General features: G+C 46.9%; 1 protein-coding gene across 4 annotated transcripts in view; it reads left to right on the plus strand.

Moving 5' to 3' along the window:
- The window catches only part of Sfxn5 (sideroflexin 5), a 113,592-nt gene that overhangs the window by 26,819 nt on the left and 68,357 nt on the right, over window positions 1-18,416 (plus strand). For all 4 annotated transcript variants that reach the window (XM_015479514.2, XM_048804112.1, XM_048804113.1 and 1 more), the window contains exons 4-6: window positions 12,083-12,109; window positions 12,689-12,743; window positions 14,607-14,632. In XM_015479514.2, coding sequence (XP_015335000.1) covers window positions 12,083-12,109; window positions 12,689-12,743; window positions 14,607-14,632 — 108 coding nt within the window. The remainder of the gene's footprint in view (window positions 1-12,082; window positions 12,110-12,688; window positions 12,744-14,606; window positions 14,633-18,416) is intronic.

Genomic DNA, 18,416 nt, shown 5'->3' on the forward strand with positions numbered 1-18,416 from the left:
GGGGGGGGGGGGGGAATGGTAAATGGGAAGAACATTCTGGTTTCTTTTGTGTCTGAAAAATTATAATTCTGTATTCAGCCTTAATTGACAGTTTGGCGGAGGAGAAAATTCTGGGTTGACAGTCATTTTCCTTCAGACTTTTGAAGACCAGTGCTCTATTTTCTTCTGACTTCCAATATAATTATTGAGAAATCGGATGCCATCTCATTCCTGATTCCTTGCAGGTGGCCCGTTTTCATTCTTTGGAAATGTGTATTGGCCTTCTCTTTATCTGTTAAATGTATTTCTGAAATTCCTCAGTGCTGTCTCTTTGAACATGAATTAATTTGGATTTTTGTTGACCCCTTTCAATCTGAAGATTCTTGTCTTTCTATTATGGCAAAGAATTGTGCAGTTTCTTTGATAATTCTTTCTCCTTCTAGAACTCCTTTTTGTCAAATATTGGATGTTTCAGGCTGACACTCAGCTTTTCTTACCCTTTTTCTATTTGATCCCATCACTCCAGGACAGCTATGGGGCCGGGGTCAGGGGATAGAACAAGGAAGAGACTGGATGAGGTAGGTTCTTGCCCCACGGGCCCCATGGACCCCCCAGAGGCAGGTGAAGACACCACACTGTGGGAAAGCAGTGGAAACAGTTTAGACTGGGGTGTCTGGTGAGGAGGGGCCCAGGGTAGGAGCCGTCCAGGGTGGAGAGAGCCCGCCCTGCACTGGAAGCCAATGAGGAGAGTGCTGTGACACACAGGACCCATCCTCAGGAGTCTGCACTGTGTGCTGAGTCATGGGCAGCCATGGGCAGGGACGGTGGGCTGCGGTCTTACTCCTGAGCAGCAGAACTTCTTTCTGGCCATGGACACTGGACACCCTGGGTGGCCTGACGTGATAGCACACCCTGCTCTGGCCTGAAGTTGTCCTCGGACCTGTGAATGTTTTCTCCCGATCCTGTGTCTGCTCTGGCTCTAGCTCCCCTCTGCCCCTGCTTGCTGAAGCTGGCCTCTTGGGACATCTTTCAGCTCCTGGAGTTTGGGGAATGAGGCCACATTTTCTCTCTTCACTCCCTTCAGTAGCCTAAAGCTGTCTGTACTGTTTCCTGGGCCTTCTTTGTCTTCTGTCCTGAAAGCCCCCATGTGCCTCTAGGGAACTGGAGGGAGTCTGGGGGGCCTCTTGGCAATAGCTGAGCCTCCCAATTCTGGCTTGAGGTGGCCATGCCTGCAGGGGCCATCGGATGACCAGGTAGCACAGTTCTTAGGTGTGAGACTCCTGGAAGCAGATCCTCCCTCTCCCCCCAGCCCCCGTCCTCGGGGCTACCCAGAGTTCGTGGCATTGGGCTCTGCATGGGTCTCCTGGTGCCTTCTTGGGCCACAGTCAAAAACCAACACCCCCTCTGACCTCCACAAACACAGGAAGAGAAGGGACAGTGATGTCGAGTCAACTCTGGGCTTGAGGAAGCCTCAGTGATCTGGAATTAAGGACACACCAACTCCTGGCCCAGGCTGGCCCTGCTCAAGGGTCACATCCATGCTATTTGAAGAGACCCAGGGCAGCTCTTGGTCTCAGTGGACAGCGACCTCGTCTGCACCTGCTCTTGCCTGCCCCATTGCACTCTTGCAGGTGGGTGTGTCGGAATCCTGAAACTGTGTCCCAATGCCTGCAGGCCTGTCCCAATGTCATGGGCAATACTGGGTAACTTGTGTGCACTCTTTTCTACCGGTTTGCCATCTGACCTGCCCTCCAGGTATGGCACCTCACCAGTGGGTATTGTGAAAGTGTGCCGAGAGTTTGTCCACTCCCGATGGCCTTGCTTTTAGTCTTCTGTTCACGAGGGGCTGATATCTCCTTCAGAGACTGTTACCATGTTGAGTGGTTGCTACACAAATAGATAATAAATCTCAAGGATAAAGGAAAGTTAGAGGCCAGATTGCGAAAATCTTTGAAAACCAGGAAGAGATGCTGGATGTGGGGCCAGAGGAAGACACTGCAAGCTCTTGAGCCAGGGAATGGCATGGCAGTGGTACTGCCGGCCTGGTGGTGGTGAACCAGGAAGGAAGCGCTGCTGTAGAAACCAGGCTGGAAGCTACTAGGGTAACCCAAGTGCCGAGCGCAGGTCTCCAGCAGCTGCTGTGGGCTCCTGAGTGGGGACTCCACCATCATTCCACATTCCCCAGAGGTGAGGGACCGGCCACCCTTTATTGAGTGCCTCCTCTATACCCAGCATAGCACACAGGCAGCTCAGAGCCCACAAGCAGCATGGATTTATGTCTGCAGCCTGCCAAGGAGAAAGGGCAGCTGGGATGTAAGAGATCCTGCGAGCCTTCTCCTCTCGGAGAGAAAATGGGGTCAGCTGTGTTTGGATTCTGCTGAAAATAGCAGAGCAAATACCAGAGGCTTAACAGCACTTGCACCCCAAACCTGTGCGTGTCTGCAGGTTTGCCGGAGCTGGCTGGCTAGTCTTACCAGGACTCCCAGCCTCAGGCTCTGGGACTCCTGGGCAGCACCCTGCTGCTCTTGGCCAGCACTGGCTTGACAAGTGTCATTAGCACAGTGATCCCTATTAGCCAAGGCCTGTGCAGGCTGGGCCAGGTACTGTACCAGGTGATATGGTCACACCTCTGGGGCTGGGTAACTACAGTGGCCTCCTAGATGTTCTTCCCATTTTACCTGGGTCCCTCCATCCATTCCCATGACAGCATCAGCACAGCAGCAGGCAGAGTGACCTGCGAAACATACGACTGGGTCCTCTGCTCCCGGCTTCTCAGCCTTGGCTCCATTGGCATTTAGAACTGCATAGTTTTTGTTTTGTTTTGTTTTTGTTGTTACTGGGGACTGAACCCAGGGAACTTAACCACTGAGCCATATCCGAAGCCCCCTTTTTAAAAATATTTTATTTAGAGACAGGATCTTGCTGAGTTGCTTGGGGTCTCACTAAGTTGCTGAGGCTGGCTTTGAACTCACAATCCTCGTGCCTCAGCCTCCCGAGGATCACAGGAGTGCATCACAGCACGCGGCCCCGCAGAGTTCATAGCTCTTGGTTGTGCGTCCTGTGCACCCAAGGATGTTCACCTGCATCTCTGGCTTCTTCCCACTAGATGCCAATAGCTCCCTCTCCCCAGGCATGACAACCAGGAAGTGTCACTAGGCACTGCCAGATGTCCCCTGAGGAAAAGCACCTCTAAGTGAGAACCACTGCTCTGTTAAGAAAAGTAGTGTTCCCCTCTTCCACTCAGAGTAAAAGCCATCGTTCTGAACACGGCCTGAAAAGTCCTCATTCCTTTCTGACATTGTCCCCCAGCCCCCGTTCTTCCCTTATTCAGTCTACTCTGGTCACACTGGTTCCCTGCTGTCCCTCAAACACTCCTAGCAGGCCTACTTCTGCCTCAGGGTCTTTGTGCTGCCTGTTCTGCCTTCAGAGCCCATTCCCTCCCTTGAGAATTTCCTTCAGTGTCACCTCTGAGACCCACCCTGATCCCCCACTGCTGTAACCTCTGTCCCCATCACCGCCACATATTCCCAATCCCCTTACCTGTTCCACTTTCCCTTGTTCCCTAAAGCACCGATCATTCTAACATAGCAGAGAATTTACTTTTTATTATTTTTATTGCTTATCCTCTGTCCCCCTTAGCTGGCAAGCTCCACAAAAGCCAGAGCTCTTTGTCTGATTTCCCCCCTCCTTCCTCTGATATATGCTCACCATGAACAGCAGCGCTCAGCACATAGTAGATGCTCAATAAATATTTGTTTGCTAAGTAAAATCAACTATTAATCCTGACAATAACCTGGTTCAACCCCAGGGTCTGTCCTCTCCATAAAGAGAAGCTATGTGGATAAGAAGTAGATGCTATGCTGCAGAATCAAGAAGAGGGCCTCTTTTCTTTTATGTGCCCTAGGGGTAAGGGTTAGGGATGTCTCTCAGTGGTGGAGTGTTTGCTTAGCATGCACGAGGCCCTTGGGGTTCAATTCCCAGAACTGCAAAACTAAATAAAAAAAGAGAGAGAGAATTGGTGGGAGGTTATTTCACCCCTCCACAGACTCGTACAGGTACATATTACCTGGGAGTTACCATGGCAACAGAATTAATGGTGAAGTATAATGCAATTGGCCCAACTGATAAATTGGGAAGTTTCTTTTTTGTTTGTTTGATGGAGGCATCCTTTGCCTTACAGAAGGATCCCCTTCAGGCTCTGTTTAATTACCTTCTGGAGGTTGTTTTAAATAGGCTCTGTCTATGCTGCCTTAGGAGGTTTGGAGAAGCAGCTTGGAAGGAGGCAGAGGGGAAGCTGAGCGAGCCAGACTGGGGGTGGGGCCTGGGCAGTTGCTCTCCTCTGGGTGCTGGGGGACGTCAGGCTCTCCTAGAAGCATGTGGTGACCCATCCCTGACCCTCCCTTGGTCTCCATACTGAGACTCAGGGTCAGAGGGCAGCTCCGTGGAGACGCTGGCCACTTCCAAAATCAGCAAAACTTTCCACCATTCCGCACTCTTTCCCCACACTGCCCCCTCTCCTCCTTCTCCAAGTTGAAAACATCAAAGTCCAAAGTCTCTTATCCACACCGGTTTGTCCCTGGAGCCAGTAAGAGATCAGGGCTGCACATTTTTATGTTCAGTTGGAGGCGTAGAGGGAGCTGGGCTCTGGGCTAAGCCAAAATGAGATCAGGTCACAAGTAGGGATTATAATTTGAAGTGGAGATGGTTCAGCAGGCTTCCGGAAGACACTGGGGCCCCTTGGCTAGATTCTCTGTGTAGATGGCCCATCCACCGTGTCTCAGTGGGCCTCGCTTGCAGTGCTTAACATCCCAGAATAATCCTCTGCTGTACCCTGTTTGCAGGATCAGCCCAAGAAACTTCAAATTTGCAACCAAGTCTTGGCTTCCATGGCCATTTCTGCTTCTAGCATTTAACTCATGGGTCCAGCAGGTCACAGGGAGAAGCGCAGAGCTAAGGGGTCAGACCGGAATCCTTCACCTGGCCTCCCCAGAAGCTGGACCTGGCTTAGCGGACTGTTGGGCAGGAAGAACCCTGGAGAGACTTGTTCCTCCTTCTGCCCCTTCTCCTGCATGACTAATTTTTAATCAGGTTCTACCGTGTGACGTGAACCACATAGGAAGACCAGGCCAGATAGTGACTGAGCCAGGGCCAAAGCTGGCTGTCCTCCCTGCAGCATGGAGAAGGGGATAAACCCAGGTAAGATCAGGTCTCGACTAGGAATTTTCATTAAAAATGGAGATGTTCCTCCCACTTCATCTCAAGCTCTCCTGAGGCTCAAGGTCAAGCCACAAGACCTGAAAAGCCATCTTCACTTCCATCCCTTCCTCTCCGCCATGGGGAGAGTAGTTTCATCTAACCTCAAGGAGATCACATTGGAGTTATCCAGTCACTGCAATAGAAACATCCCCAAACGCCCCAGCTCAAATAAGACAAGGTCATTTCCTCCTGGGTAACAGGCCAGTGGCTCTGCTCCACAGGGCCATTCAGGGCTTGTATCATGCTTCTCTGCCATCAGACACATGGACAAACCTAACTGCAAAGGAAACTGGGAGATGCAGGGTAGCATATCAGCCACCTGCCGGCCAATTTTCTGTAACTATGGAATAGGAGGACAGAGATTTAACTGGACACTTAGTGGTCTATGCCATAGACATCCACAAAGGGCCTGGATATTGTGTAGACTATTTCCATTTTTCTAGTGGGTTTATTTATATTTTCCTGTGCTGGGGATAGAACCCAGGGCCTCACGCATGCTAGGCAAGCACTCTACCATTAGCTACATCCCCAGCCCTTACCTTTAATTTTTCTTTTTTAACAGAGTAGGTAATTTATGAACAAGATACAGAATTCTAGAGGTATAAAAAGATCAGAGAATGAAGAAAGAAGTCTCCCTTCTCTCCCACAATTACCCACTTCCTCTCCCTAGAGTAGCCATCAGTCTCTTCTGTATCATGCCAGAAACACCTGCATAAATTTGGTCTTTTTTTTTCAAATGCTGATATAATAATGAGAACGCCAGTGAAATTCACTAGAGCATGGTTCATAATAACTGTGACAAAAGGTATGACAGTCACCCCCAAAACCCAGATATTGTATGATTCTGCTCATGTGAGTTGTCTAGTATAGTCAAATTCATAGGGACAGAAAATAGAACCGTGGCTGCCAGGAGCTGGGGGAGGTGGATGGGGAGGTGTGTTAGAGGATAGAGTTCCAGCTGGGGAAATGGAAGGTTCTGGAGATGGATATGTGAGTGTTTGCACAACTGGATGGATGTGCTTACTGCCACAGAGGTGTACGCTTACACATGGTTAAGGTGGTAAATTTTGTGTGTATTTTATCACAATAAAAAAAAAAAAAAAAAAAGATGGGAAGTTGCCTAAAAGTCCACCAGTAGGGGGCAGTTTATTTTTATTAAAAAAAAAATTTTTTTTTTCAATGCTGGAAATCAAACCCAGGGCCTCATGCATGCTAGGCAAGTGCTCTGCCACTGAGATCCTCCGTCCCCAGCTCAGGACAGTTTATAATATCCTCAAAGTTTCCACTAAGAAGAATACATCTCTCTGTGCACTGATATGAAAAGAGGCCAAATATACGAGGGCAGGACAATGTGCACAGTGTTTAGAGTCAAGCCCAAGTGGTATTTAAGAATGAGGCCTTGGAGGGGATAGGGAAATAGCTCAGTGGTGTAGTGCTTGCTCCAGCAAGTGGGAGGCCCTAGGTTTAGTCCCAACACACAAAAAAAAGAAAAAAAGAGAGTGGGGACTTGGAGCTAAGTTCAAATACCTGCACTGCTGTGGGACTTTGGGCAAGTCACTTAACCTCTCTGTTCTTCAGTTCTGTAAAGTGAGAGTTAACAGGAGTTGCAGCCTCCTAGGGAAAATGCTTGGCAAAACAGAAGAGCTTGTATTCCTGAGGAGGCTTTGCGCTGTCTTCATCTGTGGCACTGGCCTATCTGCTGGCTGGCTGGGTGGTGTCATTGTGGACTGCAGGATGTGTCTTCGGGCTCTGGCCTCCTCGGGACCCTCCTGCTGCTACTCTTACCACCCTCCTGCCTGTGCCGCTGAGCCCACTTCTGCCTGATGCCCTGTCGCTGCCCCGTGGGCAGAGGTGGAAGAGACAGTTCCAGAATCCAAGGGATACAGATGGCTTATAAGCGTGGTGCTATTTTGCTGGGTGCTGGTGGGAGGCGTCTGCCGTCAGGCTGCACTGAGGGGTCTGGGACCCTAGGACAGTGCCAGCCATTCCCTCCTCTTAGGCTTCCAGCAGTCATCCTAGCCAAGCTCAGACATTGGCCTGCTCCAGATGGGGGAATAAGGGGGGACCCAGCATACAGGCCAGGAGACCTGGGGCCCCATCTCCATACTGCCACCAGGCCCCTGGGACCCTGGCTGAGCCACGTGGTCTCTCGAGTTGAGCTACCCTGTCTGGAAAGAACCTCCCCACCTCGCAGGCACAAGGAGTGAATAAAACAATGAAGATGTAGTTGCTTTGCGAGATGATTAAATCCTTTAAAAACTGCTCATTTTAATTGCTTCCCCTCTATTTTAGGCAACCATACTGAGCACGTTCTATGAGTCAAATATTTTATATTTGCATATCTCATTTAACCCTCTGTGTTAGTCATGTTAAGCCAAGTGCTATAACGAGCAAGCCCCAGATTTCAGGGACTTACCGCCGTAAGGTCCATTTCTCAATCCTGTCTGAATCCAGTGTACTGCATGGACCTGGCACATGCTATTGGCCAGGGACCTGGTTCCTTTCACTTCATGACTTTACCATCTTCTAGGGCCCCCTTGTCCTTCACTCGATCCTTCTTGGGAAGCTTTGGGGACAAGCAAAGGGATTATCATTTCTACTATCAGTGCACCAGCCAGTGCCCAGTCCCAGGAGCCCACCTGCCTTTTGGGGGAGGCTGGCTTCCCAAGCAGCTGTGCACCCCTACGGAAAAGCAAACTGTGGGGCTGCGGAGCACCGTCTGTCTCTCCTACCCTCCAACAACCCATTTGACTGATGGGGAAGCTGAGGCACAGAGACAAAATAGCTTTCCCAGAGCTACACATCCAGTAGGTGGCCGAGCCAAGGTTTGAACCCCATCCCTCTTCATTGCACAGGGCTCCTTTTCCAGGTCTGACTCTTTGGAGGTTGTCTGCAGTGCTCTTCAAGTTTCCTGAGTCCCTATGTTGTCTCATGTCCTCAGAGTTCATGTTCTGTGCATGCATGTGCAAACTCTTAGCAGGGACCTTCTTCATTTAGGTCCTCCAAATATCAATTGATTTATAGGCAGAGACAAGTATAAAATTTGGGGGGGCTCAATGCAAAATGAAAATTCAAGATCCTTCTTCAAAAGGCAGAAAAAAGCTTTCCCCTCTTTTCTGTGGGGTCTCCCTTGCCCTCCCCTCTCTCTCTCTCTCCCTCTCCCCCTCCTCACTTTCTCCTCTCCAGCCTTTTAACAAGGTGATTTTTTTGCAGGGAGGGGGCAGTATCGGGGATTGAACTCAGGGGCGCTAGGCCACTGAGCCACATTCCCAGCCCTATTTTGGATTTTATTTAGAGACCTGGTCTCACTGACTTGCTTAGCACCTTGTTGTTGCTGAGGCTGGTTTTGAACTTGCCATCCTCCTGCCTCAGCCTCCTGAGCCGCTGGGATTACTGGCATGAGCCACTGTGCCTGGTTTAACACTTTTTTTTTTTTTTTTTTTAGTTGTAGATGGACAAATACATTTATTTTGTTTATTTATTTTTATGTGGTGCTGAGGATCAAACCCAGGGCCTCCCACGTGCTAGGCAAGCGCTCTACCGCTGAGCCACAACCTCAGCCCCCAGGGTGTTTTTTATTTGCTATTTAATGTCACACTTCCTTGGCCACAGGGACACCTGCGGGGCAAGCACAGATACTTGCAGGCACCCAGAACTTTGCTCCATGTCTCAGCATTGGGGACCACTGGTTCTACCCCATCCTCCCTGCACCAAGCCCTCTGCCAGGAATGGTGGGTGTCGGTGGTCACTGTGTGGGTGCCTAGAGGAGAGTGGCCAGTGGGGTGGCAGGACAGGAGTGCACTGAGGCTGCAGGCCCCTGGCACATCCCCACTGTCCACCAGCCTTTGACACAAATTCAAAGATAAAGATATTGAGAAAGTCAAGACAGTAATCACAGGGCCCTAGATCCCCAGAATGGGGCTTCCTTCCCACTACTGCACCGGGGGCAGAGCCTGTGGTCCTCTTTGTGGTCTTCTATTTCCAAGAGAAGGGGCCTCCACCCTCCTGTCTGTTGCATTCTGGGTGTGGACATGGGAAGGCTCCTGGAGGCCCATGTATAGTCCTCAGACCTTGGACTTGTCCCCCTCTGCCTGTGACCCCCACATCTGGGCTGCTCGGATTCCACTTCTCTGGAGAATAAAACTCCATCTCTGGAGCTAGGGCTTTGGGCCCCCTGCTCTATGGCCCCACCCCATGCATCTTCTTGCTTGGAACGTCTCCCAGGTTCATGGGCAGAGCCCACTGACCTCCCATTGAGCTTATCTTTGGGTGCAGATACGTGGGGCACACTGCTACACCCCCCCCCCCCACAGCTCTGCTCTCTATCCCTCATCATCTCGAGTCCTAGATATACTTCTATTTTAGAGGATGATATTCCTTCACCAAACACTTATTGAGTACCTACTCTGCGAGATGGTGCCCGGAGATAGTGCTTAAAGGCAAATTCCTGCCTCCCTGGAGGCTGGACAGTGAATCCAGAGGTGAGAAATGGAAGATTATGATTGGATGGAGGTGGAGGTGTCAGGAGTTGTACCACCCTGGGTGGCTCCTAGGACAGAGCCTCGACTTGGGGAGCACCTTCTGAGCAGAGGGGACAGGACTAGCCTCTCGTCCCCTAATGTTCCCACCTCCCTTTATGCTTGCAGGGATTCTGCAGTTGGTTTTTCTCTCTGCAGCCTCCTCTGTCTCCCCATTATTATTTTTAAAAGATCTACTGCTTCTAATCTGCCTGGTCTGGAATAGCAGACAATCAAGTATGTTTGAAATGTATCTAAAATAAGCCTTAATTAGGCTGGGATTTAAGTTTTGAGGGACTCAGCTGTGAATAAAAAGCATCAACTTTAATGTATCAATTTTAAAACTCCTATTTTTACTCCCCAGAGCTGCTTAACGTCTGCATCTTAGTTTATATTCCAATGACCATTATTACCATATAAATAAAGCATAACAACTATTCTACTTTATTGATATTTTTTTGTTGTTTTTTTGGTACTAATGATGGAACCCAGGGGTGCTTAACCACGAGCCACATCCCAGCCCTTTTTACTTTTTATTTTGAGACAGAGTCTTGCTAAGTTGCTTAGGGCCTCACTAAGTTGCTGAGGCTGGCCTTAAACTTGTGATCCTCCTGCCTCCGCCTCCTGTGTTGCTGGAATTACAGGTGTGCACCATCACACCTGGCTACAACTAGTCTACCTTAAAAACTTTAAATATCAGCTGTGGGCAGGCTTTTCTTTCTAGTCCCCAAGCCCTTCTTCCTCCATTTAACATGTACTGGCCTTTGTTTTGCCCACAATATCAATTTTTATTCATCCTGTTTGTTTGATTTTGGGGCGAGGTGTACTGGGGATTGAACTTACGGGCATTGGATCACTGAGCTACACCCCCAGCCCTATTTTGTATTTTATTTAGAGACAGGGTCTCACTGAGTTGCTTACTGCCTCACTTTTGCTGAGGCTGGCTTTGAATTAGCAATCCTCCTGCCTCAGCCTCCAGAGCAGCTGGGATTATAGGTATGCGCCACTGTTTTTTTTTTTTTTTAAGATGATTTTATCACATTTTAGCATCTCTAAAATGGAATTGGGGGGTCTGGACACCAGGTCAATTTTCTTTCTTCTGTGGCACATGATAGTGCATCTTAGAATCAATGATGTCCAGAGTCAATGAAAGGCAGTATTTATATCATTTGAAGGGATTGACAAATTGTTCTTTTTCTCTAACCACCCCAGCCTGGCTGTGCTAGAAAGAAACAGCTCATCCCTCATTTGAAGTTACCCTTTTCTTCTCACAACCTTCTTGTAATGATAATAGGAATAAATAATATTAACCACAGTGAGCAGCTGTGAACACCTACTGTGGGCTGATGCTGCTCCAAGCACTGTTTAGATACCTCTTCAACAGTCCTGTGCCAGAAGCCAGCACTTATCCTCGTGTCACAGATGAGGAAACTGAGGTTCAGGGTTGGCCGTGACAGAACCAGGGCTCCAGGCAGCCTATCTCTGCAAAAAACGGTGCTGCACTGTAGCTCATGACTCTGGGAAACAGTGGAAGTGTATCCATTGAGATCGGGGACCTTAGTGAGCACACCTTAGCATCAACTAGGGAGCTTCCCTAGTTGGACTAAACCCTTGGACTGAACGATCTAACCAACTGTATGTAAACCCCTAGCTGTGCCCTTGAGGTCCTTTGTCTTATCACACCCTCCAGGTGTCAGCTCTTGGGTGAGAAGACATCATGAGACTCTGATGCTGAATTCCTTGATTAGAAAATAAGGCTTTGAGACCTTAAACTTTTAATCCTGCCCACCATACTGGGGGGAAACCCAGAGCCTCACGCTTGCTAGACAAGCACTCTGCCACTGAGTTACATCCACAGTCTCTCCCTGACATTTTTTTTTTAAATTTCGTATGTCTTTTATTTTTAAGACTTTTTATTGGTGCATTATAATTATACATAATAAGGGGATTCATTATGCCACATCCAAACATGCACATAACATAATTTGATCAATCACATTCCCCAGTGTTTTTTCTTTCCCTCTTTTCCTCCCCCTGATCTACTTACTTTACAGATCTCCCTTCTATTATTTTAATTAGCACATTATAATTATATATATATAGTCAGGGTTCATTGTGGTATATTCATACTCGGACATAGCATGATTTGGCGGATTTGTTCCTTCTCTAGCCCTTTTTATTTTATTGTGAGACAGAGCCTCACTAAGTTGGCCCGGCTGACCTCAAACGTGCAATCCTCCTGCCTCAGTCTCCCAAGCTGCTGGGATTACAGGTACGCACCACACACCGGGCTTGGGTTGCTTCTAATGTGTGTTTTCTTCCTTTTTCAGCTCTGGAGTGCACAGAAAATCAAGCAGGTAATCTAATTTTGGATTCTTTTTTTGTCCCCTATGTTTTCTTGGATCCTGACGCCCTGTCTCCCCGGGTTCTAGCAGAAACCCCTCCCCACCATGGCTATTGCATGCCCACCTTCTCCCCTCCCAGCCTCGCCCCTCCTGTTTGCCACCTCACCCCTTCCTTCCAACCCAGCACCCCAGGGCCTGAGCTTCTTTCTAAGCCTGGGGCTCGGGCCAGGGTGACCTTTCCCTGGGTGCTGTGAGTGCCAGGAAGGTCCAGGCTCCATCCACAGATTCTGAGTATGTGCCCATGAGTAGACACGATCCTGGCCTCCACGGGCTTTAAGTCTTCCCCCACTCAGCTTTAAGGACTGGTCAGGAGGAGGGTGCTGTCGGGGCCCACACTTTGGTTTTCTCTTGTCCTGAATGGTGGAAAGGACCAACTAGCCAGAGGCAGTATGTAGCCACTGGCATCTGTGTCTCCGAGGGAAGCTGTCCTTCCCTCTCCTTCTCCTAACACTTCTGCTTGCCCCCTCCTCCTGCCCTCTCCCTCTCCCCTCCCCGACTGCCACCCTGTGCTCTATTCCCGGCTCTTGCCAGGCTATTCTGCACCCGGACACCAATGAGAAGATCTTCATGCCTTTTAGAATGTCAGGTAAGCTCCCAGGACCCTCTGGCTCAGCCCAGCCTGAGCTGTGGTCACAGCTGACTATATAGCCACAGCTCCAAGACGGTCCAGATATACCTGCCTGAGGAGGGGACGGAGCCCGTCACATACCTGGTCGCACTTGCACCTATGGGTCCATCTTGGCTCAACTGTATGAGAACCTGGCCAGGCTCAGGATCCCCACGGCACCCGCCTGCCTTTTCCACTGAGTGGCTGGGCTGGAGCTACAGCCCCCATGTGTGCCCCCACTCAACCCTCACTGGGGGCCGCCTGCTATGGGCAAACCCTGGCTTCTCCTGCCTCTGCCTCGGCCCAGGCACCATCCTGTTTTTTCCTTCCAAGTCCTGCTCCCTGCTGCCCCCTCTGGGCAGCCATCTGCAAATTAGCTCCTGTTCTCTGATCCTATGAGTAATGGATGCCCTCTTTTTTGCACTACTGTGCCCACGGAGAAGGCTGGACTCCTGTTCAGTGGAGACGAGTGGGCAGAGGGGGGGACAAGATCTCGGCCCCCAGGTTGTCCCCACCCAGTGGTCACTGGAGGACAGCTCTGTATGTTTGTGTCAGAGGCTTAGACAGCACTTGCCCTACACAGACTAGGGCTGGCGTGGTTGTCCTTTCCATGGTTCTGAGAGGTTCCCAGCCTTGCTCAGCATCATACCACAGAGGGTGACACTCATACTGGGGTACAGACGCCTCCTTGCCTTTTCTCATTACAATGGGTGTAGCCACCCTGAGCCATAAGGGTGACTACTGGCTGCTGCCTTTGAGGGACCTCATGTGGCTGGAGAAAGAGGCTACAGTTGGATGAATCATTTAGGGTTCCCACCCCCAAAGAGCCTGACCTCATGGAGGCGAGAGACTAAGCAGCCAGTGAACAGAAGGTCACGTGATTCCATTGTGCAAACTGGGGCCATTAGTTTCCAGGGGCCCCTGGTTCTGCCCTGAAGAACTCCAAGGCAGCAAAGGCTCTAAGCACCTTGGAGCTGTGGCCGTAAGTGGCCCCAGTCCCCACACTGGGCCTGGCAGGCTATCATCCCGAGCCTGGCTTCTCCTGTAATATTCTGGACCTTCTTGAGTCATATACTCCTCAGAGGCCCTGACCAAACAGGACTCTCCCCAGAGGGATGCAGGAAGGAGGAGGATGACGCTGCACATGCAGTTACCTGCACTTGGGATGCAAACGCTGGCTGCACATGCAACTCAGAGAGTATGTGCCACACGTCAGAGGGCACAAAGCTGACCGTTGGCATCAATGGGGCCATAAGCAGTGAGAAGACTCCGTCCAGGGCATGGCCGAGTTCACTCCAGCTCTCCACTGCTCTGCATGGGCGTGCAACTAGGGCACTAGAGATTTAAGCAGCTCTGGCAAAGAGAGGTGCATATTTCAGGTGGGTAGGAAATTCTATTTCCAGAAACAGTCAGGATTGTCAGAGAAGGAAAAAAAAAGACAAGCCCAGGAAAGAAGGAAAGCATTCTGGGGTCCTTGGAAGGTGGCCAGGCTTGCATAGTGAGTGTGGACAGGGGTCCTTGTGCCTCATGGAGGAAATCATGGGACACCCCCGCCTCTGTGGTGGTCCCAGGCTGGGGTAACCCTGCCTGTAAAAATAGGCTTCTGGGCTTGGGAGGGGAGTGAGAGCTGCCTGACTATAGAGGAACCGAGGGAAGGAGGCGGGACACGTTGGCCACGGGGAGGGCTGCACTAGAGAGCGTCTGAGGGGCTAGAGGTGCCTCCTGCCTAACTGCCCTGAGCCCCTTGGCTAGGGCCATTGCCAACACCAAGCCTGGAGGTCCTGGGCATCTGGGTTGAGATGGTGGATTATAAGACCTGACTCTTCTCTTCCCCACTCACAGGTTACATTCCTTTCGGGACGCCAATTGTAAGTGCTATTTTCAAAAGATTTTTTTTTTAATGAAATTTTGAATGTATAACTTTACATCATACTTTGTGAATATTTGACTGAGTTACTGATTTAGCGTAAATTCTTGGAGGGAAACCCTCAGATAAAATGGTACGGATTTCTCTTTTCTCTCTTGCTGTGCATCCCATGTCAAGCTTGTTTTTGATAAAAGGTGCTCTGACTTCCACCCAGCATGACAGGAAAGGGCCTTCCCCCCGGGTGTTTTTCACCTCCTGAACTCTCTGGGAAAGTAGGGAAGTTTTCCAAAAAGACTTAGGAAGGAGGTGCACAAAGGTGCCTTCTGCAAGCAAAAGTTTAAAATTAATTCCGAAAGGGTTTTCCATCTTCTTTTTGTTCAGTTTTGGAATCGGGGTTAGAGCTGGTTCATTATTTTCTTTCCTGTGTTAAGTATTCCACATTATGAATATGGATAAACCTCAAAGACAGTTGAATGAAAAAATAGTAGCAGAGTAGTAATGCTCTCTGATGTCATTTAGATCATGCTTAAAAATAAGCAAAGCAATATCATATATAGTTTATGGGTGTATTTTCTGTGTATCTGTAAAAGCATGCATGGGAACAATTAGCAGATTTGAGGTTCGGTTCACCTTGGTGAGAGAGAAGACAATGGAATCCAGCAGAAAAAAGGGGGTGTTTCATTTGTCTTTGTGCTTTGTCTCTTAGAAAAAGACAAAATTTTCATAAAAATTTGACAAATGATAAGACTTGACAGCACAAGGATGCTCATTATATTATCCTCTAGACTTTTCTGTATGCTTGAAATATTTCATTTCATATATGTCTATCTATGTATCTATTCATCTATATTTATGTCTATATATTTTGGTACCAGTGGTTGAACCTAGGGGTGCTTAACCACTGAGCCACATCCCCAGCCCTATTTACTTTGAAACAGGGTCTCCCTGCGTTCCTTAGGACCTTGCTAAGTTACTGAGGCTGATTTTGAACTTGCCATCCTCCTGCCTTACTGAGGGTTACAGGTGCACACCACCACCACCCAGCTCATACACATATATTTTTAATCGAAAAAAATTGATGTCTGTTTTCATCAGATTACATTTTTAATTAAAAAATTTTAGAATATATATTTAAGAAGTGCAGTGTGATAATTTGAAATAGGTATATAGCCTATCATGATTAAATCAAGGTGACTGGCATTTCCTTCTCCTTAAACAGTGATCATTTCTTTGTGTTAGGAATCTTCCAACTCCTCTCTTCCGGTTCTTTATAAAATAAATGATGAAATGCTATGGGCTATAGTCTCCCTACTGTGCTGTAGAACACTAGAACTTATTTCTCCTATCTAACTTTATGCATATATCATTAATTTTATACGTAAATATGTCAACAGAAGTTATTTTTTAAATCTCTATCCTTATGTAGTTTTCCTGAAACTATTACATTTTTCTGAAATATTCTGAGAAAGGATTGTAAAGTTCCCACTGTGTGTGTGTGCGTGTATTTCTTTCTTTTGCATTTATTGCAGTTGTTATATGTATTTTTTAGTGCAGTGGTGCTTGGTATATTCATAATGGTTGTATTTTCTTGACAATTCTTTTGTCTGTCACACATATGTGAAATATTTCTATTTTATTGAATATTCTTGCCTTGAATTCTGTTTTATGTCACTAATATTTCTATTTCTATTTTGTTTAGTCTATTTGTCTTGTACATCATTGCCCGTACCTTTATGTCAGAGTCATTTACTTTGTGCCATTTTGCATTATAGGTTTGTTTTATTTGAAATCTAGCCAAATTTTGCTTTATTTTATTTTATTATTTTTTAAAATTTTATGGCATACGGGGGACTGAACCCAGAGATGCTCTGCCACTGAGCCACATCCACAGCCTTTTAAACTTTATTTTGAGACAGGGTCTCACTAAGTTGCTTTGGACCTTGTGAAGTTGCTGAGGCTAGTTTTGAACTTGGGATCCTCCTGCCTCAGCCTCCTGAGTCGCTAGGATTGTAGGCATGTGCCACATCCTGTGAATTTTACTTTTTTTTTTTTTAATCCAATTTGAGAAACATTATCTTCAGTTTTAGTCATATGGGGAACCCATTCATGTTTATTCTGCCACTGATTATTGTGACCATGTATCCTAGTCATCAATTTTTTTTTTTGCTGGTTTGTTCATTAAAATTAGTTATTATTTCCATTTCTATTTTGATTTGTACTAGAGTGATAGTTTTTATTGTTCCTTTAAGTTTCTTAAGTAGCTTGGAAGAGGAACATCCTAATTTTTCCTAGTCATCATTCATCTGTATTATTTTATAGTTCAGAGAGATTGTATTATACTTATATGTGTGGGTGGGTATGTGTGTGTATCAAGAATCAAATAATGAATGTGATTTCCCAACACTACCTCCATAGCAAGAGACTTTTACATATAATTTTACTCTAGTTTTTAACTTACCTCCAAATTTTTGGAAATAATCTGGAATTTCATTTTATGAAGTCCTTATTAACAGCTGTGTTAAATGTCACATTATTTAAGCTTTGTGTGTTTTGTGTTTGGCTAGAAGCTTCTTTGACTAACATTCGAAGTAAGTGGACAGTCCAGCCTTTGTGTTCTTACGAACTTGGAAATGTCGTTTTCCCCCCTTTCATGCATGAACAATAGTTGGCCTTAATCTCTTTTCCTCTATAAATGAACTACCCCTCGTCTTTCCCCTGGAATCGTTTGATTATTTTTTTTTCTTATCTTTGGAGTTCAGAAATAACTCTGGGATTTAAAAAATCTTCTCTGTATATTTTATAAAATTATACAAGTAATACATGAATATGTTTTTGGGATTCAAAAATACCACCAAGAATTTTTTTTTATAAAGAATATTTTAAAAGTTGTACAAGTGGTATATGAATGTCTTCTTAGCTCAGAATTCAAACAACACAGATGTGTCTCAACCCCAAATCTGTGGCTGGAAGTGACCTCTGATAGGAGTTTGGTGTGAACTTTCAGGCTTTTTTCTAGGCATATATGTACTTATAAGCCATCATATATATATTTAGTAGCTGCCTCAAAAAAAAAGGGGGGGGGGCTCAGGGTATAGCTCAGTGATAGAGCTCACAATTATCATGGTAAGAACCTCTTACCTAGACCCTAGGTTCTATCTCCAGCAATAAAATAAAATGTGTCTTTTTTTTTAATTTTGTTTTGCAGTTTTTTTTAACTAAAAAAAAATAATGCATTCACCTGCAATTACCTTGCAATTACCTTACTAAGCAGTTACATATAAATAGGCTCCATTCATTTGTTTCTTCTGCTCAGTAGGATTCTATTTCCTAGTTTTAAGGTATTTCTCATTATTTGCCATTAAAAACAATGATGTTGTGGCAAATCTTCCTACAGCTCTTTTCGCACAAGAATAAGGATTTCTCCAAAGCACATTCCAGAAAGTGAATTTGCTGCTTTAAAGACCATGCACATTTGTAGTTTTAATGGATAGTACTGAATTTCCCTTCAAAGAAGAGATATTTCCCCACATCTCTGTTAAAATGCCGCAGTCTGGCTGGGCACAATCAGGAGCCACTTGTCAAAAGAAACTAACTTTATTTTTAGAACCACACACGCCAAACAAAACAGCCTCTCAGGAAAAACCCTCAGAGCCTCAACTGCCACCACCGGCTTTCCACAAGCCTCTCTCTCCCCTTTTTTTTTTTTCCATAATAATGGACCTTCTTGCCAAAATACTCCTGTAGGAATATTTTTTGTTGGTAGTACAATAAATAATAAAGGCAAA

Source organism: Marmota marmota, unplaced genomic scaffold (genome assembly GCF_001458135.2).
Source record: "Marmota marmota marmota unplaced genomic scaffold, marMar, whole genome shotgun sequence".
Taxonomy (NCBI): domain Eukaryota; kingdom Metazoa; phylum Chordata; class Mammalia; order Rodentia; family Sciuridae; genus Marmota; species Marmota marmota.